The sequence below is a fragment of the Caenorhabditis elegans genome, chromosome II (assembly GCF_000002985.6).
Source record: "Caenorhabditis elegans chromosome II".
NCBI lineage: Eukaryota > Metazoa > Nematoda > Chromadorea > Rhabditida > Rhabditidae > Caenorhabditis > Caenorhabditis elegans.
The window spans coordinates 11,514,825-11,538,846 of NC_003280.10; the positions used below are offsets into that span (position 1 = coordinate 11,514,825).

The window sequence follows — 24,022 nt, forward strand, 5'->3', positions numbered from 1 at the left end:
TTTTTTTTCAATTTATTCGAAATTTTCTCAGTAAAAGACTGTCCCATGACTTCATAGCTTCATGTAGGCGTAATAGCTTCAATTCATAATAAAAATTGTTCTAGATCACCGACTCTGCCCTCCCACATCTCAACGTCTCCCGATTTGAAAATTTCTTTGCTCTTCGCTCGCCTTCTCTGTCGTCATCGACGCGAATCTAACCAGATATCACTTCGTCCTTTCGTAACTCTAAATATATCATATCTTAGCTATGAACTCGTCTTGCACAATTATATTCACTTATTGGGATTCTTTGCAATTTCAAGCGTCATTTTCCCATATCATAATTTGTATCACTTTTCCAATTAACTTGTTTGGTGGATATTGTATTGTAAAGAAAACACCGAGGAATCGAAGAAGTGCCAGATGGTATTTGCTGCATTTACATGCTTGGTATGTAGACTACTTAGGCTTAGTTGATTCCAGGGATGCAGACCGGCAATTCTACAAAATAATCATGTTCTTCTTTAAAGTTTAGCGATGGGATTTAGAAAAATATTTGTTTTCCTTATCTGATAGTCATTTTTATTTTAATTGAAACAATTGAAAAAAGTGCTCGAAATTGCTTGAAAAATACTGATAATCTGTCGGTTTTTTTTTCAACAATTTTCAACTTTTAGATAATTTTTGAGCGTTTTTTAGATAGCTCCAATTAAACTAAAAATTATTTTCAGATAATTCAAATATTTTTCTAGATTCAAATATTTTTTCTAGACTAAACTTTAATAAAAAATTTTGAGAGAAAATGTCCCACTGGATCATTTTGTAGAATCGCAGTAAGCTGACAAACAGAAAAAGTGTAATGAAAACTTTGGAGGTTCAAAAAAATAAATGTTTTGAAATATATATTTAAATAAATGCTCCAGGTTACTTGAATAAGGCAAAAAGTATTTATATACACTTTTAAATTTTCCGACGCTACTTGGATAACTCTATAAGTTTTCAATATTATTTTGTAAAACTTATAGCTTTTAAAGCCTGGCTCCAAACTCAGACATTCATAGCTTTCCCCCATCTCCAAAATTTTTCTCTCATTTTTCAGGACAATCCTCACAGACTTGCTCATCGGTGGTCTCGTTTGTCCATACATGTTTTTCCCGGTACTGGTCGGTATTTCCGCCGGCGTGCTCAGTTGGTTTTCAGTTCCCGTGTGGATTCAGGTGTTTTGTGCACAACTTGGATTGGGTGGTCAGTTTTGTTTTTTTTGGGAGAGATGACAACAATAAACAAATAGAGTTCGCCCACGGGGACCGGGGGACGAGGAAAAAACTTGTTAGAGGGTTTTTGAGCAAATTGTTATGGATATCAGTGAGACTTTGAGGGATTTGGGAAAATTTTTCCCTACGTCATAAATCTATCTGCAACATCTATTCTTAGTTAAGAATAATCGAGAGCAAGAAATTATTGAAGCGTGCCTAACAACTTCACAGAAATTTTATGTTTGTTTAGGGACGCTTCAAATAGTTTCTAGTCTCTAATGATTTTTTGTGATTTCTGCAAATTAAACTTTTAAGCTAATTAAAAATTCGCGTGACTGAGCTGTTCTGAAAATCTGAATTTGAAATTCTAATTTTGAAGTGTTGTAGCACAAATGAGATGAGCACATCAAGCATTTCATCTTTCATTTCATTGAGCATTTCAGTCATAAAACACATTAACACTGCACTGAACTCGCCACAAAAATTAAATTTCAAATTTGTTTTTCTCAACGTTGTATCGACGTTTTTTTTTTGGGAATTTGCATAAAGATATAGAAAAAATTTTGAATTTTTTGAAAATAACGGTACTTTTAACTGGAAATCTTCGAAAAATTGCTCAAAAACCTACTCAAACATCAACGTGCCGAGTGAATGTGCCAATTGACACATTGAAATTTGAGTCAGTTTTTAGGCAGCTTCTTGAAAATTTTAATTGGAATTTAGGTTTTTATCGGAAAGTACACATCTTTTTCTATATCATCAAATAACTTTTCCAAAAATAACCTAGACATGTCGATTAGAAAAGTGGGGTTTTAAGGGACAAATTTTGAAAGTAGGTTTCAAACTTTCAGATGCTCTAAGAATTACAGACTAACCATGTGATTAACAGAATAAAAAATGCTATTTTCCAAAAAACCTCAATTTTCTGAAATTCCAGGTCTCGCCACGGCTATCGTCATGCTTTTCGAAAATCGCCACAATACGCTGGTGCGCGGGAGATTTAAAATTGAAGCCAACTGGATCCGATACACATTCTACGCCGTCAACGGAATCTATGCGCTTCTTTTTTTACTACCAGTTTACTTCAGAATACCTGATCCAGAATGGGCAAAACTGATTCTTCTAAAAGTAGTCTGTAGACTTTTATAACTTATTGAATTTCAATGTTCCTATATTTCAGATTCTTCCGTGCCCTCATCCGTCATATTTTCAATCGAATGTTTTTGTTTTTTCAATGGATATATCGTCAGTTACTGGGACGGCTGGAATATTTTTGCTATTTTTTCTGACAGAAGTATTCGTACTTTGCATCCATTCAAGTTATTTTCTGATGAGCTTAAAAACACACATGTCACCAACCACCAGAAAATTACAACAAAAATTCTTTATCGATATGATTTTCCAAGTGAGCTTTTACTTCTGTTTTCTTTAATTTGAAAGCATTTGCGCGCATCAATCAACAATGTTTGCCACGCCTTCCGTGTATCGCTGGTTGGTCGTATGAAAATTAACATTTTCAGGTTTCAATGCCTGTCGTTGTCATCGTTTTGCCCATGATCTATTGTTTTTATTCAATTGTTTGGCAGCAGTATAATCAGAGTAAGTCATGGTGCATCCGACCAGCTAAACCATAAAATTGTATTCTCCCGGCCACACATCACAAGCTGGGATTGCTCCCAAAATATAAGAGACTTCCCCCAACGTGGGGCGTAACTTTTTTTGGGCGAGTAGCGAGCAACAGCCTACCTGCCTGCCGACCCGCTTTGCATGCCTACAATGGGCAGTAGGCGACTAACTGGCGAGTAGTAGGCGACTCCAAATGCCTACCCATACCTATATCCCTGCCATACGTGCCTGCATAATATCCCCAGATCTCTCACATAACATGTACATACGTTCAGTGTTCAACAACATTGCGATAATGTGCATATCTCTACACGGAATGTGCTCAACCATCACAATGATCTGCCTGAATCCAACATATCGTCATTTTACACTTTCCGTTTTGACGTGTTTCTATTATGATCCAACTCTTCGAAGAAGCTCCGTGATGACCGTGTCCCCCGCCACCGTTACACAACAAAAACATTGAATTTTTTAAACGTTTTTTGGTGATAATAAAAAAAATTTTTAAGTTGAAACTTAATTTATTTCTCGACAATTTTCATACGGCTTCTTGTTTCACTTCAACAACTCGGTAATTTTTAATTTCTATTTAGTCTTGTATGTTGCGAATTACTTTCAAATGAAGGTTCCGCAATGATGGTTGTGCCTTTAAGTAGTAAAGTAACCTATTTTCTCGTAATCAATAGCGGGAAATTACTAGGGTTACTGTACTACTTTGAAGGCACATGTGTAGCTTTTTTGCGAAAATATTTTCGTGGCGAGAAATTTGAGTCTTTCAAAGTTGACCGATTTACAGACAATGACTCATTCTGTGGTAGTTCGTGAAAATGTGAAATCCGAATATCGGATCGTGCTCCGAAACACCTCGATTTACGACGTGGCAGTGAAGATTGTGAATCCGAACGAAAGCCCAAAGCTTGAGCGTTACGAATGCCTGGTTCTATCCAATAAGTACACGGAAGTCGCAATCCTTGAAACACCGTCCAAAGCCGCTCTGCTCAGGAACAAGCCGGTCGAGATCTACGCTAGGGCCATCTACCCGTACAATCGCAAAAACATTCGCCATTGGATTGAAGGACACGTGTCGGACAAGCCACATCATCTCGTCCAGTCGCTCAATTTTGTCGCCGACAATGCAGAGTATTCGGCGAAAACGGTAAAAAAAGTTTAACGCAGTCAGCAGGATTCGAACCTACGCGGGCAGAGCCCAATTGATTTCTAGTCAATCTCCTTACACAGGTGATTCGCCACGGACGCATAATGCCTCAAGACCCATTATGCGCGTGTTTGCGAACGAGGACCTCACATTATGTGCGTTTTTGCGAAGCGTTCGCAGAAACGAGCATAATGCCTCGCCGATGGGCACAATGCGAACGCTCGCAATGTGCGCATTTTGTTTGGCCGTTATTCCCATCATTAAAGCGCTCATTTCAGTTAGTTTAAAGCTATTTTTATTTGAGTTCTCTGTTTATTGACTGTTTTTTTGCTGATACTAAAGTTTCTGAAAAACAAAACTCTCGATTTAGAAGGAACTTGTCAGATTTCGAAAATCATAAGGGTCCACCCTTATGATATAAAATTTTTGATGAAATTTTTTTGTTTTGAAAATTTTTTCGAAAACATGTTGAACGTGTAGAAAATGATCAGTTTGATATTTTTCACAAGTGTGAGAGTTCACAATGAATGTTCAGCCAAGAAATCATGGAAAGTCTAGAGTTGGGTCATTTCCGTTGTTCAAGGCATTGTGCAATCCGAAGACAAAGGTCGAGACGTTGGCACATGGGGAGACAAAGTCTAAATCTAGTGAAATGAAAACTTATGTATCGAATAAAAATGTATCTGAATTTACATACATCAATGAGATAACTACAATGATATTCTGAAATATACAAGAAATTCAAAAAATAAACACAGGGAGAGAGGAGAGAGAGGTGTTGAGGGGGTGAAAGATACGGCGGGTTAACGAATCAAAAATATTTGTGTACACGGAATGTGTTATATTATTAGATAACAGAGGTTTCAGTAGTGTTTGACTGCGTGGAAGAGCCAATTCGTTTTGGTAGACCATGATCCATTGAAGGCTTCTTCGTAGATTCCAGCGAAAAACTTTCTCGCTTCTTCTTTGCTTTCTCCATTGCAGAAGAGGGTTTTCTGAAAAAAAAACAAATTAAAATATGAAGAAGAAATGCTAATCAGAAATGTGATACTTTTCATCAAAACGAATTTATTACCCAGACGAAAGACTGTTTTTTTCTCTAGAAATACGGTAGCCGGTCTCGCCACAATAAACTTTTGTTTAATGCAAGGAAGTGTGCGCCTTTAAGGGGTACTGTAGTTTAAAAATTTAAGTGTTTTCATTGTGTCATTTGAGTTTTCAAGCAATTAATTTTTTTTAATCGCAAAACTATGAAAAATCAATGCAATTTTTTTTCAGTAGCAACAAGTTTTCGAACTACAGTACTCTTTATTGAAGGGGCACACCTATTTGCATTTAACAAAAAATGTCGTTTCGAGGCCGGGTACCGTAATTTTGACGGTAATATTAATAATATGTTTACCTACTGATTTTATTAGTTTTTTATTGGTTTTTTGACACAAAAATTAAAACATTTACACTTTTCTTATTTAGCAAATTTCTTTCAGCAAAATGTGGTTTTAAAAAAGTTTTTTTTTCAGAAAGTATATCATATTTTTTGTGAACGTTTATTTGCTACAGTACCCCATTTTTGAATTCAACACTGTTCAGGTTTTCAAGATAAATCCAAAATCTTTTTTTTTTGGTGTTTTAAAATCTTTTTTTCTGTTTTTGTTCCAAAATCAAGACATAAAAAAAATTCATAAATTTTGGTCCGAAATCACCTTCAAATGATCCAAATCCGCTTTCGTCGACAGCTCAGGCAACTCCATTCCGAGCATCAAGGTGAACAAGGAAACGAACAAATCTCGATTATTCCACATTACTTCGTAGGCTTCGACGCATAACGTTTTGAATCTAAAAATACCGAAAATTTTATATACCTCGTAATTTCCCTAGATTTTGTGTCACGCCATCTTAAAGGCGCACAGATTTATTTATATAAGTCTCTGCGTAAAAAAGTTTATGGTGTTTTTTTCCCATTTTTTCGGCTGCTGCACTGTCTTTTCTAGAAAATCGCACCAAGACCCATATCAAACAATGTGTGCACCTTTAAGGAGAAATATCACGTGGTGTCAGAGTGTCTCATTTCGGCTTGATCTACGTAGATCTACAAAAAATGCGGGAGAAGAGACGCAGAGTGTTCTCAACTGATTTTGTATAGTTAAAAAAAAGTGCTAACGTCACATTTTTTTTGGGACAAAAATTACCGCATTTTTTGTAGATCAAACCGTGATGGGACAGCCTGGCACCACGTGGCATATCAATTAAGTTAAATATTCTCTAAAACTCACTTTTGTAGCTCATGCGAATTTCCATCCACAGATTTACCCGATCGAATCACTGTCATAAAGTGTTCGGTTAGAATAAACGGTTGACGATCTCGCTGGATCCCAAGTTTGGTCTTTCCGTGTCCCAAAATGTGACCGAAATCAATGTGGAAATATTTTCCATCTTCAGTGAGCATCAGATTATCACTGTGACGATCCTTGATTCCCATTATGTACGTGGCAACTGAATATCCAACACACGAGTATAGGAATCGATCGACACTTTCAAAATATTTCTTCATGGCTTGAGTATTATCAATCTTCTTTTCGATGGGATTTTTCGTAGAGTCCTTTTTGCTTTTCTTCTTTTCATCTCTGAAAAAATTTAAATTATTTTTTTAAATTTAAAATACGTGATTGAACACGTGATTTAAAAAAATAAAATAATTTCTCGTTAGATTCTTATCAAAATGTCTATAAATAGAGTAAGTAAACGAAAATCAATCATTTCACATCTACAGAATTTTATTTTATAACTAAAAATTCTTGTCAAGCAGGAAACAAAAGAAATGTCCTCGTGAGTTGATTTTCTATTTTTTTTTCATTGCCAGATGAATAATATTTCAGACAAGAGAAAAAACCAAAAAAGCATCAGCATCATCACCACCACCATCATCAAAAAGGATCCGTGGCCCTTCCGAAAAAGTCAAAGAACAATAGGAAGAAGAAGATAACACGGAAGGAGAAATCCAACACCGCACTGAACAAAACAGCATCCAACGACGATCTTCGGAAGCATGGCTCAACAAATGATGTGACGTCAGATGGTAATCCGGCTCTGATTACTGTTTCGGACACCAACGTCTTCCATGAGCAACTAACGGCTCCAGCGAGATCATCGACACCTTTGAAGACGCCGGCTGCTCAATCGCCAACTCCAACGGCGGATCGTCAGATCGGAGAGCCTGTTCCCGTGGCTCCAACACCGGCCCTGTCAGAAGCACCAGTTAAATGGAAAGCTGAGGATGTTGCCGTGGCGTATATCGGGAAATTAGGTTAATTTTAATTGAAAACTATATCAATATCTTCTAAAATTTCCAGATGCATCCCAGACTCGTCCGGAATACATTGATGTGTGTGTCGCAACCAAAGCGAACATCGAAAATTGCACGGTCTGGAAGAAGAATCTGGCCAAGAACCAAACCGACGTTTATCCGATTCTTGATGCGACTCTTGTCAAGGATCCTGCCAAGCCAGACAGCTACGTGAACATGTCGTCCGTCATTGTTCCACATTGCAGCTACCCGATTTTGATGGGTCAAATTCCAAAACGAGGTCTTGAGGAGGAGTTTTGGAGGGCCGCTTACAACGAGCAGGTTGTGATGATGTACGTCTTGGTGGGATCCGAGGATGAGAAGTACGACTTCTTCCCAAAGACAACGGGATCGTTTTTGTATTATGGAGAAATGTTCGTAAACGTTCGCAAGGTTAGTTGTGGTGGGATCGCTTCCGTAGTTCATAGTTTCCTTACAGGTCGAGAAAATGGACGAGGAACGGAGCCGGTACACGATCGAGGTGCTTCCAAATGGATTCTCCAACTCAGTGATGATGAACGTCTACGTGCATACTGGATGGGAGCCATTCGGAGTTCCTATCAGATATGCCAACACCACTCGATCCGTCGTTGATGTCATGAACTTCGTCAAGTCTTCGAATGGATCAGAGAAACTGCTCGTCGTCTCCAAGAATGGGTGTGGCCGAGCTGGATTCTTCATCACACTGGGCGCGGCCTTCTGCTGCCTCAATGATAACTCGGAGCCACGGATTGGAGAGATTGTGAAGGCGATTCGGAGCCAGAGGCCTAATGCAGTTGAGAGCATCAAGCAGTACGCCTCGCTTTACCTATGTCTCCTGTATTACATCAAGGTGAGTAATTCTGAAAGTTCTTTGAAAATTTGTATTTTTTCAGAAGAAGATCACGGTTCCAGAAGGATTGCAGCAAAAGGTGGAGGATTTGAAGAGAGGATTGGAAGGAATAACTAGAGAAGATTTAACTATTATGTTCTGAATTTTTTTAAAGAATAAACCATATTTAGTTTTTTTTCTTAATTTCAACTTACTCAATTCCGCATTGTTTCCGAATCCACTTATTCATAAACGAAGGATCAATACTCCGAACTGCTGTATTCATGAATCCTGTTCCAACTTGAATCTCGAATATTGTTTTACAATTAGGCACAACTTCAATAATTCCAATCATTTCTCCCATTGGAAGAACTGCGTACGGGTTCAAACAGCAATCAATGTTTGCAGCCTTCCAGATGTTATCCATAACTTCGAGAACTTGAAGAACAAGCATGTCCTGGCGAAGATCGTCTCCATTCTTGAAGATCATTGCACAGAACGGAAGGTGCAGGTCACTCTTTGGATTTTTGTTCTTCCAGTGAAGCATTAACGGACGTTTTGCACTTCCTAGGACGATGGCTTTGTCGATTCTGAAAAATTAAATTTAAATTCGTATTAATTTTATTTAGAAAAAAACCTACATCATTTCACCCAGTTTGTACACAGGATCCAGTGGAGAATCCATATTTTCCATTTTATGACTAATCGATCGAAGCTCGTCACGCAGTTTCATCGTAGCAACATCTTTTGGCATTCCTTTGACAAGAGTGCTGATTCGTGTGAGCTCATCAACCATGTCAACTTGTCGGGTGATGATCTTGATGTGCTCTTCATTTCCACGGAGGTAAGCTTCCATCAGAAGTGAGATACGGCGATATTCTTCACTTTTCAGATCACAATCTCTGTAAATTTATACTTGAAGCAGGCATAATACTGGATTTTTTAAAAAAGGTTTTTATGGAAAATCGAAAGAAACATTTTTTCTCAGTTTTTAGCTTTTTTCAATTTCAGATAAATTCGAAAAAATTTTGGAATTTTGGATTTACGACGTTTCAAAAAATAGTTTTTTTTTTAAACTAACTTTTTATATTTTTTTAAAATTATTTTTTCTCATCAACTTCAGAAAATTTATTAATTTTGTTTGTTAATTTTCTGAATTTTTTTTTTCAATTTTTGGATTTCCGGAAAATCGAAAAATGGAAAATTTCAGCTCTTTCAACTTTTATTCTAAATTTAACCAGTCTCTAAAATATAGTACCCGGTCTCGACACGACAGACACGACAATGTTTTATTATACAGCCAGGTGTGCGCCTTTAAAGAGTACTGTACTTTCTAGCTTTTGTTGCTGCGTTTTCATTTCACTTTTTCAAAAATAATTTTCATTGATTTTCTAAAAAATCAATGAAAATTCGTTGGAAATTACAGTACTTCTTAAAGGCGCACACCCGATGGCGTTTAACAAAACATTGTCGCGTCGAGACCAGGAATCGTATCTTTGACGGGAAAATCTCCGAACTTCGAATTTGGGTAATAATACGAGATTTTAAATTTTAATAATATCTCCAGATCTACCTCAAACGAGCAATCTCTGCACGGAGCAGCCAGAAAAGTCGATGTCCAATTCGATAATCGCAGAGAGCTCTAGTCAAGAGCATCATTCCAACTTCCGATTGAGCACGCGGTTCGTACTTCAACGCCTGTATGAGAGGCAATATGAAAAGATGGAATGTGACCGGGCTCAGCTGCTCATTCAACTTCTCCACTGCAAACTTTCGAATCACACGATCCGTGCAACGTTTTCCAAGCAAAGTCAACGCGGCTGCCACACTCGGCGGTTTCCATTTTTCAAGCATCACATAGAGCTCGGAAAAGTTCTCACGATCAGTCCACACAAATGCGAGTTCGGAGAGCACAATGAGCAAATCAGGCTCCTGCTTTTGAATGTATCTCCTCCACATCCAGACATGACGTTGTTCATCTTCCTCTAATACAATTCCAGATTCATGCTTCTTGACAAGCATCTGAAGCTTCTTATATCCTGGATCTCTGATACACGACTCATAGTCATCACCCATAATATTCAAAGTTTCCGTCCAAGTACTTCGGTGCTTGACGAGATATGTGTATTGTCCTTGACTCGGCATTCGAACTCTACCACCATAACTTGAGATTTCAATTGTAACCGCTGCGTTGGTGCCTATCCTTGCTCCATTTTCTCCGATCCTACTACGATTGGCAGTCGGTTCAGGAGCCCACAGATGGAATAAAAATTGTCCTTGTCGTAGTTCATCTCTCCAATCGGTTAGGGACATATTTACCCAACCAACTTCGAATTCTTCACTTTTTAATTTCACTTTTCCGTACAAAACACGAATGCTGAGTACTGCAGATGGTGGCATATCCTTCATGTATAGATCAAAAGTGTACATTTCCTTATTCCATTTTGCAAATTGAGCATTCACTTTTGTTGTAGATTTTGATGCCAGCGTCAGTGTCCCCACATATACACTGAATTCGATTCGAACGTACATATCCACGTCGGCCGGGAAATCGAATCCAGAAATATTCACAGGCCGTATCATAAGATTCGCGTCAAGGTCCCAAAGTGAAACTTGTTTGAGTGAAGCTGTCGGACGAAAATCAGTCATAACCATGTCACTGTTCTTGCTCTGTTTTGGTGTGCTATCTATAGACACGCTGAGCACGTCTAGAGCAAGTTTTCGTTCGTGTGCTCTCACATAATGTGGTTCGTAGAGTGGTTTTGGGCGACAATAGTCTTTGAGGACTAGTGATTGTCGGCGAACAACGAATCCAGGGCATCGATAGCTTTCCAGTTCCGAACGGACACCCTGGAAATTTAATTTTAATTGAACAAAAATATTTTGTTGTAATCTTACATCATAAGACGTAAGTTTGACATCTGGATTTGTAACAAACGTGGTACGTCCAGCCAATTGAAGAAACCATCCTTCATCTGCAGGATCATCGGTATCGTATACATCCAATTTTCGCATTTCGTAGAGAAACGTGTGAAGCAGAGATTTCGGAGTTTCGTTCGGATTGAATTCAATTTGAATCTTCATCATTTTCTCGCAAACTCCATTGATTTCCGCTTTACGTTTTCTCCAAAACATCTGATAACTCAGCTTGGCAGCCTTGACTTTTGATTCCAAATCTTTCGGGCACGATTCACCAACACACAAGTACTGTTCTTCGGGGAACGCGTAGTGACTGGTACCCTCAAGTCCACGTGTCAAGCACGTTTTCTTCGTACGAGCCCAGAGAGAAGCACGAAATTGACGGAGTTCCTCATCGAGGCTCTCTTCCAGTTTATCCAGTGAGTATCCTAGACAATGACTTATATCACTCATTAATTCTTTATCCCTGTTTATTCCATCAGGTTGGTAGAGAAAAAGCATTGGGAAAGTGCCGTGGAGCTCTAATTTCGACAGGGGTTGCTGGAAAAAGTAGATATATTATTGGTTTTTTAATGAAATTATTATAACCTACATCGTCGTTAAATATAACTTCAATTTCGCCGAAATTATTCAACTGTCTGAACACATAATCCTGTGGCTTTACGGAATATGTTCCCCACTTCATCGGAGCAATCAATTCGAAAAGTTGATGTTTGAAATCTGATAGCTTGATTTCTAGCGATGTTCGCACATTTGCAAGAAACCACGGAAATACTACACTAATAACTTCTCCGAATGGACACATAGTGATGATATCTGCGACACCTTCATTTTCCAGGAGCAGCGATCCTTTGCCATTCTCGGTCTCCAGCGATGGGCTGAAATTAACCAGTTTCGATTCGATTTCAAGAGAGAACTGAGCTCCCACTTCAAAAATCTACAACTCTAGACCACCACTTCCTACCGTTCTCGCATTTGCCACTGCTCGACCATCGTTTGCAGTTGTGGATGTAAAATGTTAACATGCATCTGCGAGATACGTCGGGAGTTCCGTCCGTGTCCAGCAATCAGATCTCGAGCTCCATGGCTTCCGGTTCGACTTCGAAATGTCGTGGAGGGGCTTCGTCCCATAGACATCTTAAAATCTTAAAATGAAAGCTTGCAGGTTAATTGGAATAATTTCGAGAAAAAAAACAAAAAAGTAGAAAGCAAAAGCGATAGAAACGCTGAGCACAGAAAAACCATTCAATAATTATTCAAAGACTAGTTTTGTTCTTCTTTTTAATCACAAATTTTTCAATAAAATTAGAAAAATACAAGATAAAAATTTAAAATAAAAATAAGAGATCATTGTCGTTGAATAGTCATATTTGGAGGCATCTGATGCATCGGTGGACGTTGTTGTTGTATCGGATGTCCTATCATTTGCCCAGGCGCCATCATTGCTGAAATTCTTATGGACGTTGTCATGATGCTCTTATAAAGTGCGAGGTGAGCTCATAATCATGAGACCACTAATCTTTCGAGGGGAAACTGAGAGAGCACTGGGAAGTGGGAAGCATTTTTGATCTCTGATTATTTCAACATTATTCAAACTTTGAAAGCAAGAGATATAGAGAATTGAGGAGTTGGGCCTTCATTCCGAGATGACAAACTTTTTGGGTGGCAAAGGTTCTTTGGGGGCATAGTGTCCAAGGAGACAAAGTATCCAGTAGACAAACTGGGGTGTATCTTGGGGGGCATATCTTTGGTGACAACCTTTTTTTCCACTAGATTTTTATATGTATTTTTCAACTAATTTTTGTTCACATTTTTCTGGAATAAGTTTTTTAATGCAATTTTCAATCGATTATCGGTTATAATTCCCTCACAATTGAATGTATGAACGATGGTCTTTTGGGAAAAGCTGTAAAACGTCCAACTAACTTGGAATATCGTGAGGCTCTTCCTGATGGTCTGATCCTTCAGCTCCGAAGGATCACATGGGTACCTTCTGATGTTCTGATCCTTCAGATAAGAAGAATCGTAAGGGTACCTCCTGATGGTCTGATCCTTCAGCTCCAAAGGATCACGAGGCTCTTCCTGATGGTCTGATCCTTCAGCTCCGAAGGATCACATGGGTACCTTCTGATGTTCTGATCCTTCAGATAAGAAGGATCGTAAGGGTACCTCCTGATGGTCTGATCCTTCAGCTCCAAAGGATCACGAGGCTCTTCCTGATGTTCTGATCCTTCAGCTCCGAAGAATCACATGGGTACCTTCTGATGTTCTGATCCTTCAGATAAGAAGGATCGTAAGGGTACCTCCTGATGGTCTGATCCTTCAGCTCCAAAGGATCACGAGGCTCTTCCTGATGTTCTGATCCTTCAGCTCCGAAGGATCACATGGGTACCTTCTGATGTTCTGATCCTTCAGATAAGAAGGATCGTAAGGGTACCTCCTGATGGTCTGATACTTCAGCTCCAAAAGAACATGAGGCTCTGCCTGATGATCTGATCCTTCCGATCCGAAGGATCACATGGGTACCTTCTGATGATCTGATCCTTCAGCTTCTACCAAATAATGATAAATTCTCCGCGATGACAAACTTTTGGGTGACAAAGTATCTTGGTGGACAAACAAAAATTACCGAAAACTGATGTAAGGAATAGTGAAATAGAGTCCTATGGACTATTAAACATGTTCAGTAGGTGTATTCAGGACTGTCCGTCAAAATAAAAAAAAGTTTGTCAGACGAAGTTCGAACCTGGGACCTGTAGGATGCAAAGTTCGCTCACTACCACTACACCAGCTATGCGAAAGTCGGCGAGCCTCATCGAAGGCTATTATAAAACTTAGTTCGCACGAGTATGATCGACATTCAACAAACAGTAATATCTCTCAACAAGAATTTCTTCATGGAATTGAGGTCATTTGACTATTTTTATCGGTTTTTCAAGTTGAGCATAGGGTCTTTTAATTTTTTGAGCATAGAAAATCATGAAAGCTGCCTGTTCCTTGTATCCTGGATCGAAATAGACGTATCTGGCCTAAAATATTTCCTGAAAAGTGATCATTTCATGTCCATCGTGAGTTTCTATGAATTTTGAGCTAGAAAGTCGAACAAAAATGTTAATATTGAATCGATAAATGGAAAAAAATAAAAAATAAATTTTAGGCCTAATCAAATTTTTTCCGGATATTGTTTTTTTGTCATGATTATATGTTTTTAAATTTTTTATAATGTGTTTTATAATTAAATTCGTCATTATTTCCATCATAATGTCCTTTTCGATGCAGAATTTGCATTAAATTTCATTGAAAGTTTCGTGCGTCAAATTGGATGCTTCATACGCAAACGCCAAAGTACGCAAACACCGACCGTATACCGTATTCATCGAAACGAATTAAATTTTTTGCAACATCTATTTTTCAGCTCGAACTGTTAAATTTTGCTTGAAATGAAGGAAATATTGACGAATTTTGTTATAAAACACATTATAAAAAATTTAGAAACATATAATCATGACAAAAAAACAATATCCGGAGGAAATTTGATTAGGCCTAAAATTTATTTGTATTTGTTCCATTTTTCGATATAATATTATCATTTTTGTTCAACTTTCTGGTTCAAAATACAGAGAAACACACGATAGACATGAAATGATCACTTTTCAGGAAATATTTTAGGCCAGATACGTCTATTTCGATCCAGGATACAAGGAACAGGCAGCTTTCATGATTTTCTATGCTCAAAAAATTAAAAGACCCTATGCTCAACTTGAAAAACCGATAAAAATAGTCAAATGACCTCAATTCCATGAAGAAATTCTTGTTGAGAGATATTACTGTTTGTTGAATGTCGATCATACTCGTGCGAACTAAGTTTTATAATAGCCTTCGATGAGGCTCGCCGACTTTCGCATAGCTGGTGTAGTGGTAGTGAGCGAACTTTGCATCCTACAGGTCCCAGGTTCGAACTTCGTCTGACAAACTTTTTTTTATTTTGACGGACAGTCCTGAATACACCTACTGAACATGTTTAATAGTCCATAGGACTCTATTTCACTATTCCTTACATCAGTTTTCGGTAATTTTTGTTTGTCCACCAAGATACTTTGTCACCCAAAAGTTTGTCATCGCGGAGAATTTATCATTATTTGGTAGAAGCTGAAGGATCAGATCATCAGAAGGTACCCATGTGATCCTTCGGATCGGAAGGATCAGATCATCAGGCAGAGCCTCATGTTCTTTTGGAGCTGAAGGATCAGAACATCAGGAAGAGCCTCGTGATCCTTTGGAGCTGAAGTATCAGACCATCAGGAGGTACCCTTACGATCCTTCTTATCTGAAGGATCAGAACATCAGAAGGTACCCATGTGATCCTTCGGAGCTGAAGAATCAGAACATCAGGAAGAGCCTCGTGATCCTTTGGAGCTGAAGGATCAGACCATCAGGAGGTACCCTTACGATCCTTCTTATCTGAAGGATCAGAACATCAGAAGGTACCCATGTGATCCTTCGGAGCTGAAGGATCAGACCATCAGGAAGAGCCTCACGATATTCCAAGTTAGTTGGACGTTTTACAGCTTTTCCCAAAAGACCATCGTTCATACATTCAATTGTGAGGGAATTATAACCGATAATCGATTGAAAATTGCATTAAAAAACTTATTCCAGAAAAATGTGAACAAAAATTAGTTGAAAAATACATATAAAAATCTAGTTGAAAAAAAGGTTGTCACCAAAGATATGCCCCCCAAGATACACCCCAGTTTGTCTACTGGATACTTTGTCTCCTTGGACACTATGCCCCCAAAGAACCTTTGCCACCAAAAAGTTTGTCATCTCGGAATGAAGGCCGAGGAGTTGAAAAATAAATTCCTTTTTTTTCTAAATTTACGTTTTTTCGAACAATTTTTTAGTTGATCAGATTGATTTATTGTTTGCAAGCTTTGCGATTTACTCCAAAAAACCGGTCTCGACACGACAATTTTTTGTTAAATTCGAAAGAGTGTGCGCCTTTAAAGAGTACTGTAGGTAGTTTCCAATTTTTGGCATTTTTCAATGATTTTTGCTACACATTTTTTGATGTAACAGAAATTCAGAAAAACTGAAAAACCAAAAATTTTCGATTTTTTTTTAAATTTAAAATACTGGAAAATTAAAAACGGAAAAACCAAAAATTTTCGGTTTTCGATTTTCCGGAATTTCTAAAAAAAAATTTCAAATTCTGTACATGCTGATGAAAAAACATAAGAAAACATATAATTTTCTTCTAAAAAAAGGAAAAATGGCGAAATTTTATAGCAATTTTTCAAAAAAAAAATTTCTTGTCGTTTTCCGATTTTCATAATAATCTAAAAATCGGGATTATTATTCGTTTTTCGAAATTTTAATCTTTTTTTTTCTATTTTTTTTTTAAAGAAAATGCTATGTTTTCTTATGTATTTTATCATCAAGATAGACAAAATTTAATAAAAATTTGAATTTTTGTCAATTTTTAGAAAATTATTTTTCGGAAGACTTTTTTGCACAATTCCTTACTCATTGGTGAATGATGTTGTGGATTCATGGGTTGTTGATGTGAGTATTGTGGTTGTTGATGATGTGAATACATTGGCAAATGAGCCTGTGATGTCTGTGGTTGACCTCCACTGAGTTGCTGTCGAAGCTGTGATCCTTGATATTCTGGCTGATTTCCACTGATCGGCTGGGAAGACGATGGTCCTGTTGAACTTGGTGCAGTCGTCATTGGGGCTGATGATGGAGGAGCTGGAGCCATTGTTCGTTGAGATCGGATTCCTTCTCCAGTTAATATTGATTTTACGATTTTCGCCGTCTCGTCTCGGTTGTATGTTGGCTGAAATAATTGGATTATGCGGTGACTGGCATATAATTTGGAATTTGAAATTTGGTGTTTTTGTTTTTCAATTTTTCTGTGGTGGCAAATAAAATATGTAATTTCCGTATGACAATCCGAGTTTTTGAATCAAAAATTAATATGAAACTGTAACAAAAATGATCGGTCGATCATTTTCCTACATATTTGTATTAATTTTTGATTCAAAAACTTGGATTTTCATACAGAAATTAATGTTCTGTACGTCCGACATTTCCCTGTGATTCAATCAATTCTGGCCACTGATCAGTTAGCCGAACACCGTCTCAGTTTCTCGACCTCTCTCAGGCTTATAGCAATCAAGATAACTCTCTCCGTCTCCAACTTTCGTCCCATTCGCTTTCTCTTTTCCAATCAGATCTTATCGTTATGATGAAGATTCACTAGCTCTACGCGTTTCAGGTCAATCAAAAGACGGTGTAGTAGGTCGCCGATTGATATGGAAATGACTTGAAACGTCGTAAAATCATTGGGGATAGGGTTTCGTCATTTTGGGAAGAGGAATTCGAATTTTTACTTTGGGAGAGTTTTTGGGTTTTTGGTTAAGCAGAAGCCAAAACAAGCGAACTTTTTATTCCATATTTAAATAGTTTTTATTGCATTAATTCGTTGATTTAGGCACATTTTAAGTCTGTAGGCAAAAATTAGCAAAATTGAATGCCTATTGACTTGAAATCTATCTAAATAAATTTATTAAAACAAGATAAACTATTGAAAAATGTAATGCAGGATGATAACTCCAAAAATTTATATTAAAGTTACCGCGACAAGGAAAAGTTAAATTTATTTTATATTTTGGCAAAATTTGGTACTTTTTTTTGTTTAATTTCAACCTGCAATTAAAAAATTTTAAATTCTGCTCGGTTGGAGCCGTTTTTTGTTTTCCTCTGTGCTCGGCATTCAAAGGCAACTTCCTGCCACACTTTGGCAACTTATTTAGTGCCACTAAAATAAGTTGCCGAATTGCTGGCAGGAAGTTGCCGAGTTGTTGGCAGGAAGTTGCCACGTAGTGGCAGCAAGTGGGAAAAAACGCTCAGAAACATCTAAATGTTAGCAGGAATGTGCAAAAGTTTGGCAGGAAGTTGCAAGTAAGCAAAGTTTGGCAGAAAGTTGCCATAAAATGGCAGGAAGTTGCCTCTGAATGCCGAGGAGCGTTTTTTCCCACTTGCTGCCACTACGCGACAACTTCCTGCCAACAACTCGGCAACTTCCTGCCAGCAATTCGGCAACTTATTTTAGTGGCACTAAATAAGTTGCCAAAGTGTGGCAGGAAGTTGCCTCTGAATGCCGAGTGAGAGATCAAAAAAATAATGTTCCAGAACATAAAAACAGATTTTTTCAGAACCAAATTTGTGCATTTTTTGAATATTTTTGTCAACTTTGAGTTGATATAAAATTCACTTTTTCAATGGCAGCTTCCGTGTGCATCCTATCAACACTGTTCAAATGATTAATCAATCCTTCGATATTTTTGTTGTACGCGGCAATTTGTCTGACCACCAGATCCGCACTCTTCGCACTTCTCTCGCCGTCAAGCATTCCTTCTTCGTTTTCCATTTCTGGATTCGGTTTTGTTCTCAAATATTCTGGAACTAGAGCGTGATTCCATGACATCACACGTCCTTGAGTAGCTCTCTGAAATATTGGTTAAATTTTAAAAAAACAATTAAAAATAAAAAAATTTACTTGAAGTGTTTCATCTGGTTCGTATTGCAATCTCTGTGTCACAAGTACATGAGATCTCAGGAATTGCCCATAATCTTCGTGGCCGTGAGGCATTCCACTTTTTCGGACCGATGACTGTAAGCTCGACATGAAGGATGCCAACGTGGAAAACTTTTCGAGCATCAGCGGCCACGGGCACTTTTCTTGCAAATCGAGCATTTGTAGGAGCTCTTCGATGATTTTCTTGGCGTCCGTCACTCTTTTGATCATCATATCCGTAGCTTGTGCGATTTTCTCAGGCTCGCCTTGGTAATTCGAAGTCACCGGAGGAGGTGGATTTGGATACTCCATCTGAACAAGGATTGATATTTTAGATTTTAGAAAACAAAATCATGTAATAAAGATAAAAATAGTGGTCAATACCATGAGTAATGCAGAAATAAAAAATCAAACATTTTTTTAAAATGAGATTCAATAATTTATTCAACCCGATTCGTTAATTATGAAAGGTTTTAAGTTCTGATCATGAATAGTATTTACAAAATTATGTTTATAATTTTTACAGCGTTATTTCGGTCTTCTAGATTCCTCGATGCCTCTCAAAAATTCTTCCTGATCAAATGAAATCGGAATCAAATTGTTATATTGTGCAGTTTTCACATTCACTTCGTTTGCTGCTTTCTGCATTGCGGCTTGTTCGATATACCGCTTATTCGTCTCGAGAAGCGCTTTCACAACTTGTGCGTTTGAATTTCCACTTGGAATTCCTGAAAATAGCTGAATTTTTTAAAGTAAAATAACGTTTTTGATTCAAAAAAACAACTCACTAGCACTGGGAATTGAGTTCGAGCTTGTGTTCGGCGTGCTCGGAGCACTTGGCGTTTCCATTTGTGGATTGTAATTCGGATTTTTTCTTAAAAACGACTCGTAAAAGTTCGGTGGCAGCGGAACGTGAGTTTCCGTGGAAGGGCGAAGGAATTCCTGGAATTTATTGCAATCCTCCGCAAGATCCATGTCTGAAATTGATTCAAGAATAATTTTGGAGCAGAAATTAACATTTTAAACAATAATAAGCAAGAAAAAAGGAGAAAAATTAATAAATTGAAGCGAAAATTCGACTTGTTTTCCGGTTTTCCACTTTTTCCTCCAAAATATTAGAGGCCCCACGAAAAGGGGAGCAGAACGAAAAGGGGATCTGCAAAAAGGGGATCTGCGAAAAGGGGAGATACGAAAAGGGGAGATACGAAAAGGGGAGCAACGAAAAGGGGATCTGGCACTGTGCCAAACGCTATTTTTCTCAAAGAAAACAATACAACGATGCTCCGATGTTACGCGTCGCGTGTTGTTAAGCGTATCTTCTAGAAGAAAATTTCAAAAATCAACGTGCGTTGCGTGAGAAAAATTGCGTTTTGTGCGTTTGGCACAGTGCCAGCTCCCCTTTTCGTTGCTCCCCTTTTCGTATCTCCCCTTTTCGTATCTCCCCTTTTCGCAGATCCCCTTTTTGCAGATCCCCTTTTCGTTCTGCTCCCCTCGTGGGGCCTCAAATAATATTGTCAATGGAGCGCAGTTGCGCACACCGAAATACGCACGAAATTTGAAATTGGCAGGCCTAGAAAGTCTGGATTTAAAATATTTATGCATATTAACCTGAGTTTCGGCATGTTTAGATAAATTTAGATTAAAATTTATTAAATAAAAATATTTAAAATTTATTAAATTCAACATTATCTTTAATTTTACAGAAATAAAAACCAAAAAACCAACGAAGTGTAACTTTTCGACAATAAATATTTATAAATTATTCAATTAATTGGAAATCTATTTATCACATCTCATCGTGAACAAGCACATGGCTAAACAATGCCTCGACTTTATCCACCCATCCTGGATTTTTCCTGTTGAAAATCTTCAAATCCTTCATAGTCTGCTCAATTGCCTTAACAGCCTTTTCCCTTTTCACATCCTTCGTCAATTCCTCAACCATCGCCTCTACAAGTTGTGATCGTGAGGCCCCTTCAACGAATTTCTTGTCCAATACATCTCTGAGCTGAAAAATAAGTCCCTTTATTCATGTGCACCACCTGCCACTCATTCATTTTAGATCCTAATCCTGTATTTCTCTCTCTCTCTCACTAATCGTCCCGTCATATCTGACCCACTATAATGAGGGGACCACCACTTTGCCCCAGATTTCGTAATGAGCCAACATACACTAGGCCCTGTTCTAGCACCCCCATTGTGCATGGGAGACACATCGTCTGTTGGTTCGGGTCAGCTGAGATGACGTGGCAGATGACGTCATGTTTGTTCTCTAGCAGATCCCTATCGTAAAATACCGTTCTTTGTTCGTTTATGAGCACTTCTTGGGAAACAAGAAGAATATTAGAGAATATTGGATTTTAGGAAATTTCTTGACCCTAATAATATGTATCTCATGGGGCTAATTACGAAAGATTTAGAGCTCACTAAAGCAGATGTGGATAAGCTGGAACTATAGTCAATTCTCACGAGATATTATTATTAGCTTACTCGTTGAATTTGATGCCGTGTTAGGTAGAAGCCGAGAACACGATGAACCTTGGAAGTTATGTAGTCGAGTTTTCTGGAAGAAAAAGTATATATAGTTTGATAAAAAGTTACGTCATAAGTTATTGGTCCCGAGTGTGTACACTAGAAACTTGCGCAATCAGTTGGTCAGGTGGTCTAGGACCTTTACATGTAATATAATTCATTGGTTTGTTGCTCTAGATCTCAAAGAATATGGTTTTCCTGCTGAGAAACAAAATTTTTTTTTCAAATGTTCGCGATATTATACGATTTTTTTGCGCTGAAAAATACGGTATCCGGACTCGACACGACAGTTTTTCAATAAATTCGGAAAGGTACATATGCGCCTTTGAAGAGTACTGTAATTTTAAACATTTGTTGATGCAGTAAATATTCTCACGGATTTTTAGAGGTTTTTTTTTGAATATTTATACAGTTATATTAGAGTTAAAAAAATAAATCTATTTTTATCGAAATTTATGAAAAATCTACTCCCCAGAAACAAAGTTTGAATTTACTTAAAATGTATGTGCGCCTTTTTAAATTCAACAAAAATTTATCAAATTTTGTCTTTTTAATCACTTTTACTTTTTTTTCGAAAAAAAAAAAAACTTTAAAAACACCGAAAATTAAAATTTTTAATTACCGTAATCCTTTAAAGGCGCACACCTCTTTTTCGCAATCATAAAAATTTACAGGCACAGAATTTCCTACTGTAACGTGTTTTCTCGATAGAAACGTTTCTCCAAATCGAAATTTTTATTAGCAATCATCAATTCGTCATGTTTCTGTGCTGGAGCACATTGTTATGCAGTGCTCATGAATATTCACAGTTGAAAATCGAATTTTTTTTTCTTATTTTTATTAACTTCTCTCCTCACTCAAGTGCAATCTCATTTCGGCGGAACGATGAAAGCGGACTCGTTTGAAACGGATTACACTGCTGGCTGGCTCCATCTTTTTTATTTCTGGTTTTTTTCCCGACACGGGAGGTCATCCGTCCACGTCTTCAATCTTATTCGCTTCTCCTTCTATCTATCTCTCTTCCAAAAAAATGGAACAGATTGTCCGCCTTCTACTTTCCGCATGCGCCTATTCTAGACATCGAGAAGAAGCGAGAGAATCCGAAAAACTCCGCCGTCCGGCGCCTAGCGTTCATCCCGTCGCATCCAATTTCCTTCACCCCTGTCTCCAGTCTCTAATCTGTGTTTCCCAGACCTTCTCCTTCTTCTTCTCCCCTCTTTCTTCCCTTTCTTTTCTACGATTCCTAGACCTGCCCGGTTGACCATCGGGCCCACCATTTATCGAGCGCGTCCGTCTGTTCGTTGCTGTGAGCGCGCGCGCGCGAGCGCACACTGCACACCATTTGACCGCAACGAGCCGAGAGAGTGTGTGAAATGAAGAGACGCCGAGTGGACACGTTGCTCTACACCAAACGCGCTACACCAAATGGGCGGAGACCCAATGGTGCACCAAGTCAGCAGTATAAAAGGAATGGAAATGGTCCATTCAGTCATCAGTTGTTTTTTTATTTTCTCTTTTCTCCCATCACTTTCTCCCTTCTTCCCCTCTCCTAATTTCCATTCCCAACTATTATTCTCGGATCAGATCGAGCCATTGCTGGTTTCTTCCACAGTGGTACTTTCCATTAGAACTATCACCGGGTGGAAACTAGCAGTGGCTCGATCTTTTCCACTTGCTCCACCGCTGTCGGGGAACCGCGCCAATTTTCGCTTCAGTGCTAGACCATCCAAAGTGTCTATCACCGGGTGAAAATTCGCATGGGTCCCCGACGCGGAAAGATAAAATATCTTAAAATCGATTCTAGAAACCCTTGGACCAGTGTGGGTGTCCGTTGCGGTGCTACATTCTCTAATCTGTATCACCGGGTGAACACTTGCAGTGGTCCTCGTGGTTTCTCTGTGAGCCAGGTCCTGTTCCGGTTTTTTCCGTGGTGATAACGCATCCAAAAGTCTCTATCACCGGGAGAAAAACTGGAGTAGGACCTGTGACTCATTCCGATTTCTGGAGTTTTCCCCTACATTCTACCATTCAGCTACTGATTATTGAATTCCTGATATACCGAGAGCCCAGCTGATTTCGTCTTGGTAATAAGCTCGTCATTGAGATTATCACCGGGTGTAAATCAGCTTGGCTCTGGTGTCTCCGAACCTCCTGTCCGCACCTCAGTGGATGTATGCCATGATGATAAGATATCAGAAATCCTATCACCGGGTGTACATCAGCTAAGGTGCGGGTACAGGTGCATTTGATATCAAGGTGAGTTATTTTTAAGTGGGTCCCAGAGACCTTGGTGGTTTTTCTCTGCAGTGATAGATACTTCTAACAACTCGCTATCACCGGGTGAAAAATCACCTAGGTCTGGAGCCTCCTGCTCTTTTTTTGCTGTTTTTAAACTTAAACTTAAAACTAACACTTTATCAAAATAAAGTCTTCCAAAATCTTTTTTCTGATCTGCCGGAAGACTTTCCATGAATTTGTCCAAAACTCGTTGCACTTTATCCTCGTCGTAATCATTTGACACCATATCTTTGGATAACTAGAATAATTGAACATTGGTTTAAAAAAATTCTCTCAAAAAAAAAATCACAAACCTGATGAATTTTAGCCTCATCTATAGCAGTATCTGCGAGAAGAATCGTAAGATTCATTGATAATTCTATATATTTTCCAATAATTTTATCCGAAGCTGGATGTGAAGTTTCTACAGTACCTCCGTGGCATAATACTACAATGGAAGCAAAAAGAGCGACAATTAGGATCGTCATTTTAGTGGAGAATGATGAATTGACCCGGCTCTTTGGGGGTTGGAGGA

The 24,022-nt window shown here is 38.3% G+C and overlaps 7 protein-coding genes and 13 non-coding genes across 22 annotated transcripts; 14 read left to right on the top strand and 6 right to left on the bottom strand.

Moving 5' to 3' along the window:
• Nucleotides 1-250: 250 nt before the first annotated feature.
• srh-44 (Serpentine Receptor, class H) lies at nucleotides 251-3,330 on the top strand (the record flags this gene model as incomplete). Its single annotated transcript, NM_064059.2, has 6 exons — nucleotides 251-432; nucleotides 1,082-1,227; nucleotides 2,176-2,369; nucleotides 2,419-2,643; nucleotides 2,759-2,837; nucleotides 3,140-3,330. 6 exons carry the CDS (start codon nucleotides 251-253, stop codon nucleotides 3,328-3,330), a joined length of 1,017 nt encoding a protein of 338 aa, NP_496460.2.
• A 329-nt stretch (nucleotides 3,331-3,659) lies between these two features.
• Nucleotides 3,660-4,747, top strand: B0334.10 (Major sperm protein; the record flags this gene model as incomplete). Its single annotated transcript, NM_064060.2, has 2 exons — nucleotides 3,660-4,020; nucleotides 4,556-4,747. The coding sequence occupies exons 1-2, from the start codon at nucleotides 3,664-3,666 to the stop codon at nucleotides 4,745-4,747; spliced, it is 549 nt and encodes a 182-aa protein (NP_496461.1). The 5' UTR covers nucleotides 3,660-3,663.
• On the bottom strand, nucleotides 4,024-4,098 carry B0334.18. The gene has a single exon (NR_051713.1). It is a non-coding gene; the product is annotated as an Unclassified non-coding RNA B0334.18 (non-coding RNA).
• On the bottom strand, nucleotides 4,504-12,230 carry age-1 (Phosphatidylinositol 3-kinase age-1; the record flags this gene model as incomplete). Of its 2 annotated transcripts, NM_064061.6 has the most annotated exons (9): nucleotides 4,504-5,015; nucleotides 5,724-5,856; nucleotides 6,294-6,644; nucleotides 8,390-8,764; nucleotides 8,816-9,076; nucleotides 9,748-11,024; nucleotides 11,073-11,633; nucleotides 11,686-11,971; nucleotides 12,058-12,230. In NM_064061.6, the coding sequence occupies 9 exons, from the start codon at nucleotides 12,228-12,230 to the stop codon at nucleotides 4,884-4,886; spliced, it is 3,549 nt and encodes a 1,182-aa protein (NP_496462.2). The 2 variants fall into 2 exon arrangements, with proteins under 2 accessions (NP_496462.2, NP_001300488.1); NM_001313559.3 differs by lacking the exons at nucleotides 6,294-6,644; nucleotides 8,390-8,764; nucleotides 8,816-9,076; ... (2 more) ...; nucleotides 11,686-11,971; nucleotides 12,058-12,230 and having other exon boundaries at nucleotides 4,884-5,015; nucleotides 5,724-5,822.
• Nucleotides 6,776-8,372, top strand: Y62F5A.10 (Tyrosine-protein phosphatase domain-containing protein). The gene is made up of 5 exons (NM_001027315.6): nucleotides 6,776-6,846; nucleotides 6,897-7,324; nucleotides 7,371-7,756; nucleotides 7,803-8,195; nucleotides 8,239-8,372. Exons 1-5 carry the CDS (start codon nucleotides 6,839-6,841, stop codon nucleotides 8,335-8,337), a joined length of 1,314 nt encoding a protein of 437 aa, NP_001022486.1. The 5' UTR covers nucleotides 6,776-6,838; the 3' UTR covers nucleotides 8,338-8,372.
• A 113-nt stretch (nucleotides 12,231-12,343) lies between the features above and the next one.
• Nucleotides 12,344-18,992, bottom strand: mdt-8 (Mediator of RNA polymerase II transcription subunit 8; the record flags this gene model as incomplete). Of its 2 annotated transcripts, none has more annotated exons than NM_064063.5 (4): nucleotides 12,344-12,538; nucleotides 16,620-16,935; nucleotides 18,376-18,609; nucleotides 18,661-18,992. In NM_064063.5, 4 exons carry the CDS (start codon nucleotides 18,988-18,990, stop codon nucleotides 12,441-12,443), a joined length of 978 nt encoding a protein of 325 aa, NP_496464.2. In that variant the 3' UTR covers nucleotides 12,344-12,440. The 2 variants fall into 2 exon arrangements, with proteins under 2 accessions (NP_496464.2, NP_496463.2); NM_064062.5 differs by having other exon boundaries at nucleotides 12,348-12,546; nucleotides 18,661-18,990.
• Nucleotides 17,314-17,401, top strand: Y62F5A.13. The gene has a single exon (NR_051714.1). It is a non-coding gene; the product is annotated as an Unclassified non-coding RNA Y62F5A.13 (non-coding RNA).
• Y62F5A.11 lies at nucleotides 17,325-17,470 on the bottom strand. Its single transcript, NR_023955.1, has one exon. It is a non-coding gene; the product is annotated as a small nucleolar RNA Y62F5A.11 (small nucleolar RNA).
• Nucleotides 18,993-19,097: 105 nt separating the features above from the next.
• Y62F5A.12 (Reverse transcriptase domain-containing protein) lies at nucleotides 19,098-19,655 on the bottom strand. The gene is made up of 2 exons (NM_001129194.6): nucleotides 19,467-19,655; nucleotides 19,098-19,406 (listed from the first exon to the last, which is right to left on the bottom strand). Exons 1-2 carry the CDS (start codon nucleotides 19,651-19,653, stop codon nucleotides 19,207-19,209), a joined length of 387 nt encoding a protein of 128 aa, NP_001122666.1. The 5' UTR covers nucleotides 19,654-19,655; the 3' UTR covers nucleotides 19,098-19,206.
• Nucleotides 19,656-20,316: 661 nt separating this feature from the next.
• Nucleotides 20,317-24,017, bottom strand: Y62F5A.9 (uncharacterized protein). The gene is made up of 4 exons (NM_171042.6): nucleotides 23,802-24,017; nucleotides 23,622-23,746; nucleotides 21,169-21,241; nucleotides 20,317-20,686 (listed from the first exon to the last, which is right to left on the bottom strand). The coding sequence occupies exons 1-4, from the start codon at nucleotides 23,973-23,975 to the stop codon at nucleotides 20,465-20,467; spliced, it is 594 nt and encodes a 197-aa protein (NP_741048.1). The 5' UTR covers nucleotides 23,976-24,017; the 3' UTR covers nucleotides 20,317-20,464.
• Y62F5A.16 lies at nucleotides 22,703-22,805 on the top strand. Its single transcript, NR_101750.1, has one exon. It is a non-coding gene; the product is annotated as an Unclassified non-coding RNA Y62F5A.16 (non-coding RNA).
• On the top strand, nucleotides 22,784-22,880 carry mir-35. The gene has a single exon (NR_000921.2). It is a non-coding gene; the product is annotated as a pre-microRNA mir-35 (primary transcript).
• On the top strand, nucleotides 22,889-22,985 carry mir-36. Its single transcript, NR_000922.2, has one exon. It is a non-coding gene; the product is annotated as a pre-microRNA mir-36 (primary transcript).
• Y62F5A.14 lies at nucleotides 22,981-23,064 on the top strand. Its single transcript, NR_051717.1, has one exon. It is a non-coding gene; the product is annotated as an Unclassified non-coding RNA Y62F5A.14 (non-coding RNA).
• On the top strand, nucleotides 23,009-23,106 carry mir-37. The gene has a single exon (NR_000923.2). It is a non-coding gene; the product is annotated as a pre-microRNA mir-37 (primary transcript).
• mir-38 lies at nucleotides 23,109-23,203 on the top strand. The gene has a single exon (NR_000924.3). It is a non-coding gene; the product is annotated as a pre-microRNA mir-38 (primary transcript).
• Y62F5A.15 lies at nucleotides 23,204-23,299 on the top strand. The gene has a single exon (NR_051720.1). It is a non-coding gene; the product is annotated as an Unclassified non-coding RNA Y62F5A.15 (non-coding RNA).
• On the top strand, nucleotides 23,265-23,351 carry mir-39. The gene has a single exon (NR_000925.2). It is a non-coding gene; the product is annotated as a pre-microRNA mir-39 (primary transcript).
• mir-40 lies at nucleotides 23,360-23,451 on the top strand. The gene has a single exon (NR_000926.2). It is a non-coding gene; the product is annotated as a pre-microRNA mir-40 (primary transcript).
• mir-41 lies at nucleotides 23,484-23,580 on the top strand. Its single transcript, NR_000927.2, has one exon. It is a non-coding gene; the product is annotated as a pre-microRNA mir-41 (primary transcript).
• Nucleotides 24,018-24,022: the final 5 nt, after the last annotated feature.